We start from the raw sequence: 9,954 nt of genomic DNA on the forward strand, positions 1-9,954 counted from the left end.
CTGTTGTCATGCTTTAACTAATTGTTTTACATGGATGACAAGGTGACTTTAAAGGATAAAATGATCTTCTGTCACCTTCTTGTTTATATTGCCTTTAGAAATCTATTGCCCCCTGTTAGTACAGTGGTAAGTCTATGGATTTACAATGCTAAAATCAGGAGTTCAATTTCCCTCGGTGGGCTCAGCAGATAGTTCAATGTGGCTTTGCTAAAAAAAAAAAAAAAAACAAATCTAGCATTTTGATCATAATGGCTAACTATCCAGTTGATTGTATAAAAGGTCAACAGGAACTATGCACACACAAAATTACTTAAAATGTACAAAAAATAACTTAAAGATGGCCAACAATGGATACAGGTTTAAAGTAGTGGAAGTCAATATATTCATTCTAGAAAACTAAATTTACCATTTGATTCTTATTAGTACTTTAATGATTTATAACAACAGGTTGCTCTGCACAAGTTAATCAACATATCAGAAAACTATTTATAAGCAGACCAGTCCCCACTTTACGTTTATGCAAAGTAGGTATTCACACATATGAGAAGTAAAATCACTAAGGGCCCATACACTAAATCAATAAGATTTGAGACATCATTTACTGCTATAATGTGAAAGATGAAAGATTTATCAATCTTTAACAGAGGATTTATTGTTGGGCTTGACTGTCAGATGCCTAAGCTGTGATAATAATAGAGATACTGGCAAATCACTGAATACTGTATTGCAAGTCTACCTTGCATGGTTATAAAAGCAAAAAAATTCTTTTAACCGTTTTTAAACTAACCTTCTAACCACAAAACAACCATCACTTTCCATATGTTAACATTTTCCCAAACTGAAAAGGTATTCCTGATAATACTTACTTAGCTATTTCTTGATCTCCATGGTTTTCATTCTTTATCCATACACTTGCACCAATCTTTTATACCAAATTTAAATGCCTCAGGCAAATTCTGATTTGCAAATGTCTCTACCATCTTCAATGCACCCTCTATTTAGGCACAGTGTATAAGCATCACATTAACATAATTACTTTTGCAAGGCATAAACTGGCTTTTAGTGGGGAGGCAGGGCAGAAGAGTGCCACTGGAGGTAAATACTACTGGAAATACATTTTCAATTTAGGAAAATGTTAACATTCAAAACATACTTACTATCCACTGACACTATAACTAGAATTCCAAATTAAGAAGGCAGAGAGGCCGATGCAGACATGATTCATACAGAAAGCATCTGCAGAGGGGACACCACACTACATGCAGAACAGGTATGCTCTTCAACTAGAACCTAGTTCCTGTATCAGAGGCATAACAGAATACAAATAATCATAGTATAGTCCAATTCCAACCAGAAAGCTGAGGTTCTACAACTCAAGGTTGGAATTGAAGTGTTGTGGTACCTATATCCCAAGTTGAAGGCTAGGACTATTGGACAACAATGTTATACATGTATATACTGTGATTGGATCCCAACCTGTAGCCATAAAGTGATGCTTTCCCCACTACTAGAAACACAATGAAAAAATAAGCAACAGCTACGTGAACAGACTTTTTCCTCCCCCTGAAGAAGTCCAAAAGGAAACACCCCAGGCTTGGAATGACAGAATCATGTATGCCATACTCAACCAGAGAAACTCATCTAGTTTGAAATTATTAACGTTCATCCTCACTCTCAAATCATATGGGCAAGAAGTATTCCGCTTACCCCCAGAATTATGGAGAGGATGTGGAACCTGTACTCAACCAAAAACCTACGATGGAACCCACAATGCATCTGGAATTATGCAAAGAAAGCGGACCACCTTCCATGACCAATAGATTAACACAACATTGATGAAAGAGGACCATGCACTCCTCACCTGAATAACTTCATGTAAAATCTCAATCAGAAATATGAGTAGGCTCCTACAGAGGCTGGTGCCACTCATACTAACATCTGCTAGTCCTTGTAGGAGAACCTCCTAACTTTGTCCTCTTCTCCAAGAGTGGAGAAACACTAAAATGATCTGAAAGAAAAAGCCTCTATCTTTCACCCCAGCAACTAAAAACTAGTTGTGGTAAGGACTTCCAAGCTCTACAAATAGATTCATGGTAGAGGGATGAACTGAAGAGCCCTGAGTAATAGTGCGATAGATGAACCAAGTTCCATACATTTTTAAAAGTAAACTGATCCTTATTTATTCAACATGGAAACTGGCAGTGATTGGCAAGATTCCCCTCAGCTATACTCATGATTATCCAAAAGTGATAGACCATAATAAGATAATACCATCCAATAGGTGCCTAGACGGTCTTATGGAACACCCATGTTGACAGAGCCTGTTGCAACCTGTATGAGTTATAGTGAAAGTAGTTGCTGGTGCACAACTGAGAAGAAGAAGAAGAAAGCCAGGAAAACCAAGACAGAAGAACAGCCTGATTATGGCTTTTCCAGATTCCTTGACTCTTAATCCAGACAGTTTTATTCACTTGATGAATACATGACTGATGCCAAATTCAACCAACATTTCCTGCTTCCATGCTCATATAACTATGCTACCAAAATGATCCTATTGTTGAAGAAAAAAACTAGACTCAAACATTCCTAGCCAAACCAATTTCAAATGTTAAGTCATACCTAATATGTATTAATCTTGTGTTTTCTTCCTTACAGTTTCTGCTGGGCACAGTCAGTAAAATTCTATTTGGTGCCAAGACTGTAAAAGTGGATTTTGTCGGGATGATCCCATTTTCCCCTTGTAGCAAAATTTTTACCTTGAATTTTTGACTCCTGTGATCCCAGCTCATTAAATGTAATGGCATATTAAAGTTAAATACATTTCAATTCTGGTTTAATCTCATTTAAATTTTTACTTATAAGATTCTTAAAGCCTCACAATAATTCAATATCTTTGTCTGAGGTAGGAGAAGCCCAAGACTAAACAAAGTATTCCAACCAAGACTTCACCTATAAACTATAAAAATGACTTTATAATCTCTTGAGATTTGTATTCAATATTTCTGTATATATAATCTAAACTCCCATTTGCTATGCCATTAGCAACAGCTCATTACTTAAATGGCTTAAGAGATCAGCCAACCAAAACAAAGATCGTTTTCTTCCATAGCACTGTTAGTTATTCTCATCAAAATAGTACAATTTAAATTGAGATATCTCACATGATCTACTTTGTATTTATTTGTCCAACTCACTAAATAATGCAAAGCCTTTTGTAGAGCAGAAGCATTCTCCTCACATCCAGCAGTACTCAAAACTTTAATGTCATCAGTAAATTTAAATAATATATTGGCAATTCCTTCATCTATCAGTGATGTAAATTAAAAAAAGCAAAGGCCCTAACACCAAACCTTAAAAAACCTCACAACATTAATGCAGTTTGAATGATATCCATTTATAACAACCATCTGCTTTCATCCATCTGACCAGTTTATCCAGTGAACCAACCACATCTACAGAGGTAACTTTTAGAAGTCTTATATATAAGACCTTGTCAAACACTTTTCAAAAATCCAGACACACCAAATTCACACCCATATTCTTATTTACATAAGGCACAACCTCTTCAAAAAATGTCAAATAATTATCAAAGAAAGATTTTCCCCTTCATAAACTTTAAATTTTGTTAAATGACTTTGCAAAGTATACCAAATCCACACTAACATTCTTACTTATAAGGCATAACCTCTTCAAAGAATGTCAAATGATTAGCAAAGCAAGATGTTCCCTTCAAAAACATTAAACTTTGTTAAATGATTTGGCAAAGTATCCTTTACCAGACTTTCAAATCCTTTTTTCATCACTGATGTAACACTAATAGGTTCATAATTATTGGGATACGACTTATGACCACTCTTGATATGAAGAACAACATTAGTCAACTTACAACCTTCTGGCACCTTTCCATTATTCAAGGACTCAGAATAACTGTAAGCTGATTACATACAAAAATCCTTAAGCTCTTTCAAAACTCTTGAATAAATACAATCTGGCCCAAGAGCTTTATTGTTCTTTATACATTCTAATTTTTTTTCTTAACAAATCCAGAATTAATGTGATAATTTTGTTGAATATTTTTCTTCCATTTAGCAACTGTTCAGGGTAAGAAATATTGATTAAGTCTTTATTAGTTACAAAAAAAAAATTGAAGTCAAATTTAATCCAACCATCAAAAATATAATCATATATTTGCCTTTCTGTATCATCCCAATAAAGCCCTACTTCCACTATAATATTTGCCTACCCTTAATATATTTGAAATCCTTACTATTTATTTTCACATTTTTAGCTAACCTTTTTTTTCTTTTCCTAATTTCCAGTTTGATCAACTCTCTTGATCTATAAACCTCCAAAGCACCTATCACTGAAGTTACTTAAAACTTCTTACACTTATAATGTATTTTTAACTATCTTTTATATCTTTTGTAACCCAACCTGGTTTTGTACTTGCAGCTATCCTCCCCTTTTTTTATCAATATCAAAATCCTCCATTCTGATCAGTGTTCTAAAGTGGTCCATTTTATTTCTAATACTTCTAAAATTACAATGATAACAGTTTAGCCTACCATTAAAACTACCTCTGTATCTTGTTTCCACACTTTATTCCTCTCTACATTTCTTTATTATTCTATTCTTCTATACTGTCTAATCATAAAGCTTCCTGTACAATTCAACTGATGATTCTTTCAAACAAGTCAGCCCCTAACTTATTTAAATATAAACCATTCATTCCAAAAACACTGATTTTCCCACCAAACTGATCCAACAAATCCAACCACATTAGTAACAGTAAAAAAGGCAAGGGTAAAAAAAAAAACCAATAGAAAAAAATTAATCATAGAAAAAGACAAAACAAATTGTACAGACAGATAAAAATGTCAGAAAATTAAAATTAAAAAAGTCCTAGATTTTACAAATGATATAACACAACAAATTCCAAAATAAGCATTTTTCACATAAATGTTCAAAATATAAGAAAAGATAAATAGAACACTTGGATTTAACAGCAAGTGTCAAACAATAAAGTCTATAGGGTTTAACAATTGGTTTTGAACAATAATGGAAGGACTATAAGAGGAAGCCATTAATTACAAAACTGTATTAATAACAGCTCAACTGTTAACTCAGTTTGTTTACAAGAGTTTAATAATTGGCTTAGGTTTGACTGTTATTCATACTGTTTTCCAAAATATTTCTTGACTTCTCTACCTGTTTGAATAATTTTCTTTGTCTTTTTCAGATACAATTTTTTTCCATTGTCTTTTTATCTTTATATTCTTTTTAGTTGTGTTTTCTTACCATTGTCTTTATCACCTAAATTTCAACCATTTGACCTACTCTTCCTTACATACTAACTTAAACCTTGTAGCCTGTTCTAGTGACCTGTTTATAATTTTATTTCTAGTTACATCTTAACAGAATCATTAAGGCTCTTTTCTTTGAATGCCCTTATTAATACCTTACACATAAAAATAAGACCCTTTGACCCACCATTCCCAGTATCATCATTTCTACATCACTTGTTCTCAGACTTTTTGTCTGTAGACCACTATGGTGAGCTAAAACAACCTGTGGATCATGTACTAGTCCTACACCATCAGCTGTGTTCTCTTGTATTGCCTTAACTACGGTGTTATGAATCAGTGGCTTGTGTTTTGGACTAGATCAAGGGCCACCAGTGGGCAACAAACCACACTTTGAGATCCATTGCTCTATGTGCATTTCTAAAACTACTAGCACCCTTTAGTGTATCATTCATTTCATCAATTATATCCTCCATCTTTGCCCCTTCTTTTTTCCTCCCTATTTACTGACTAAATAACTTGATCATTCGTCATATTAATGAACCTCATATTTTTCATTCCCATCACTATGTCCCTTTTATTATCTTCCTCAATTTCATAATCTGCATAAACCAAAGGCTGAAATCTGTCACTTAACAAAAACCAGCTCATTATAATTATTTCCACTAGTACTAATAGTGTTTAACTTTATGAAAATTAAAGTCGTTGTTAATATTAATATCTGTATCTTTTGCATGCAGGAGTTTAACTTACTCAACCCCTGCTACCACTTCTCACAATTTACCCTTCTTAGTACCCATAGCTTCTACTCAGGCTCTACCCTATTCAGCACAGCCTCCAATTTCTCCTAAAAACTTCACATATAAACAGAACAAATTCATCATTATTAATAGTAGTAGTTTCCTTAAATCATTTAATAAATATCAAATGTGCATATTAGTGTCTAATGCCCAAATAAAACTCATTTCTTGCACCTATCTCTCCTATGAAGAAGACTTATGGAAAAACTAAAGTACTATTTATGAGAACACCCATTTGCAAAATATTAGCATCAAATAGGTTTCTGCTGATATTACGTTTTTAATTTCAACTATATTTGGCAAATTAGTAATTATATAACTTTCAAAATATCGCCATGTTAATACTACAACTTCTACTATGTACTATATTTGTATTAACAACAAAAATAGTTTTACAGAAATGCAACTATTATAATAGGAGTTAAATGCTACTCAAGATTAAATAACTTAATGAGAAATGAGCATTACTTCAATTAAAAAGTAAACAACTTCGGTCGGTGTTAAAAATGTCAAAGTAATTCTATCACGCTTGACTTACACATAATAGTAATACTTGAAGTTAGTAATACGTACACTAGGCCTAACACCACGAACGCATTCTATGTACTTTTTATTTGAATATCGCAGGTTTTGCCATTAGATGAACTCTGTTTACACCGCAGATGAAGAGTACAGAAAGTATAGTAAAATTAACTGATTAAAATATTCTAGGGTTAATCAACCAACCTGCAATTTCCTAAATCTTGTTTACTCACCACTATACATCAACTCGCAATTTTTCTAACAAAGCGTATATAAGGAATCCACTTTACAATAAAACAAAGTGTTTATTTCAAGCTTAAAATGTTAGTAAAAAACTTTTTTTTCACAACATAATGTATATAAACCATTTGGAATAAAAAGGTAAAATTTCTTAATATCTGGAAAAGGACTATTATTTTAAACATTTTTTTTAATTTTAAACTCGCAAGACAATGATATAAACTTAAATCTACTAGAACATTTATCAGAACTCTCTCTCTCTTATCGGCATTTGGATATGAAGCCCCGGGAATGTCAGGTTCATTTTGACCTTTTCCTTCTGTTAAAATTCTTCCATAAATAGCTTGTTTTGAATTTCGCGTAAAGCCACAGAAAAACTATCCGCGCTAGCTGTCCGTAATTTATTAGTGTAAATCTAGAGGGAAGGCAGCTAGTCATCATCACCCACCGTTAACTCTTGGGCTACTCTTTTATCTGCAATGGTGACCATGTTTGGTGAGACGAGAATTCGTACCCATGCCCTTTAGATTACGAGTAGAGCGTCCTAACCACCTGGCCATGCCGGGCCTCCATAAATAGAACTAAATACACCTTTAATCAGATATATTAATATTTTTATAAGTTTCTATTGAGATTCTGCACAAGAATGTTATTTTACAAAAAGCTTGGGAGAGGAAGGGGAAAAAAAGACTAATCTGACGTGGACTCTACTGTTTAGATGGATGATGTATGCTATAAAAAATTTGAATATCTATATTAATCTAGTCTAAATAGAAATATCACACAGAAAGTGCCAACTGTTACTTAAATATTTACCAAGCCTTCACTTAAACTCCATTAAATTTACTGCATCAACCACGTATGAAAAAAAAAATCCTATACGCAGTGAAGGTAATGACAAAAAATTAAAGTAGTTGTAATAAAATCAATCAACTTAACGTGTTCTTTTTTCTAAATTCATGATGTCGACTAATTGTAACACGCACTGAGAATCAATACATGGTGGTTGATAACAATGACAAAGCACACTTTCCTGTACTCATAATCAATCGTGTAAGTACCATAGATCACGTGCGTCTGTGTTACATTCCTCAGACTGAGCCAAATATGATACACCTTCCTGCTTAACAAGAAACACACTCAAGCGAGATCTTGAACCTTAATTTGTTCTTCTTGGAGCTCTCACATTGTTAACTGTGGTATTCATCCAAAGTGAAATCTTCTACTGTATGGCTTCTGTTGTTTTAGAAGAAATGGTCCTACTCTAACACAGATTTAAGATCTTTACATTTAACGGGCATATAAGGTCTCATAGCAAAATGAGACAATCCTTCTACATTTATATGTTATGGGTCCAAGCAATAATATATTATACATCTACAATATTTTTATTCAGTGTGCTAGTGCCTCTTTGGGTTTTGAAGTTTATCAATCGTTTTAGTAACATAAGAACCACTCAAACTGAGTGCTTGTCACCATACAAGTAGTGTCAAAATTGCTATGTAAATGTTAAGAATGAAAGCAGTTCTTTGTTATAGAATATCTGCACTCAGGATATGCGAGTATGCAATTAGTTTATACAACTACATGTTATACTCCACCCTCCAACTGCAACTTTATTACTGTGATTCCACTATCACTCACACCTAATTACGGATATGCCAACATTAAGACTTAATGTTTCGGGACTTTGATGTATGTCTTTGTTCTTCAGTTTACTTACAATGGATTTCTACCTTAGTAAGAGCATATAATAGTGAAGCAATGTAGAAGTTGTCCAAAACCCATTGGTAATAAGTCATAAACCCAAGAAAACTGTGAACTTCTCATTTGGTTGTCTTCCAGAGGCTCAATGGTAAGTCTGGAAGCTTATAACACTTAAAACCAGATTTTGACACCTTTGCTGTACTTTTGTGCTTAACAACAAAACAAATAAATTCATTCGGTCACAGACTGAAGCCACTCTCGCAACTATGCTATTTTAGAAAGATCCATAAAGATTTCTTTGTATCTATAACAAAATGAAGAAATCCCTCATTTGTGCAAATGAATTCACATTTTATGGTTTTAAGTTTCAAGGCTGCATTTTTAATCCACTGCACTACCATTTTCAAATGTTCATCCACAGACTCAAAAATGAGACCAAACATATAGATTAGGTACTTCTTTTACTGTAAACCTCTAAGTGTAAATTTCATTATCCTCTCGAAAATAGTGAGTGTACTGCACAGACAGAGCAGCATGATGCAAAACTTGTACAAGCTATCTCACATATTAAAACCAGACTTAGCTCCGCTATTGTCATTTGGTTCAACATACCAGTATCTGGATGCCAAGTTCAGCACACTGAATCAGTGTTTCTAGCATTAGAGTAAATGTTCATCGTAAATCAGATTAAGTTATTAAACCATGAAATAAAGAGAAGCGTTATCTATGCTGGTACTTTATTTTATTACCTGTCACCCCCCTGAAACCTTAGAAAAACACGATATAAGTTTTTATTCCTGCAATACTGTACATATTCTTCATGCGTGTATCACTTGTCTTTTTTTCTAGAACTTGTAGTTAACATTCTAGATCGTGTCGTAGAAGAGAGTAAATAACAAGATTGAAAAGGCAGTACCGTATTTGCCTTATATAAGACAATACTTTTACTTTTAAAACCTTGCCTGGTTTTACCCCTCGTCCTACACACTGGTTTAAAAATGAGTTGCAGAAAAGGTTATCTGGTTTATAGCACATTTAATCAAAATTTCCTTGTTCCTTTTACTTTCGTTTGCTTTTTAAGCACGTGTTGACATCGTGCCACCAACTGCATTATAATAACATATGTGTAATTGTATAACTTGTCTTGATTGTTCATAACTAGAAGTTATTTATTTTACATGCTAGTTACAATTAATAATGATATATTTTATTTGAAATGTATTGATTTCACCCGTCACACTAAGATATTGCTAACACGTTTCTGTAGTAAGTTACTACATCTTAAAGTTTACGCTTTTTGTTGTAATAGGAAAGGAGTTCGACTGTGATTTATGTTTTGTAAAATTGTTTATTAAATGTTTGTGATTAAGATATGCCGCACT

General features: G+C 33.3%; 1 protein-coding gene across 7 annotated transcripts in view; it reads right to left on the minus strand.

Annotated features, from left to right (window-relative positions):
- LOC143240696 (nuclear transcription factor Y subunit beta-like) overlaps window positions 1-7,445 on the minus strand; it is a 71,116-nt gene extending 63,671 nt beyond the window's left edge. For 2 of the 7 annotated variants that reach the window (XM_076483567.1, XM_076483566.1), the window contains exon 1: window positions 7,314-7,445. In XM_076483567.1, the coding sequence (XP_076339682.1) occupies window positions 7,314-7,355 (42 nt within the window). In that variant the 5' untranslated portion in view covers window positions 7,356-7,445. Of the gene's footprint in view, window positions 1-6,641; window positions 7,153-7,313 lie in introns of those variants that run through there. The other 5 variants (XM_076483568.1, XM_076483573.1, XM_076483572.1 and 2 more) reach the window with 5 other exon arrangements.
- Between the last annotated feature and the right edge of the window lie 2,509 nt (window positions 7,446-9,954).

Source organism: Tachypleus tridentatus, chromosome 13, assembly GCF_004210375.1.
Source record: "Tachypleus tridentatus isolate NWPU-2018 chromosome 13, ASM421037v1, whole genome shotgun sequence".
Taxonomy (NCBI): domain Eukaryota; kingdom Metazoa; phylum Arthropoda; class Merostomata; order Xiphosura; family Limulidae; genus Tachypleus; species Tachypleus tridentatus.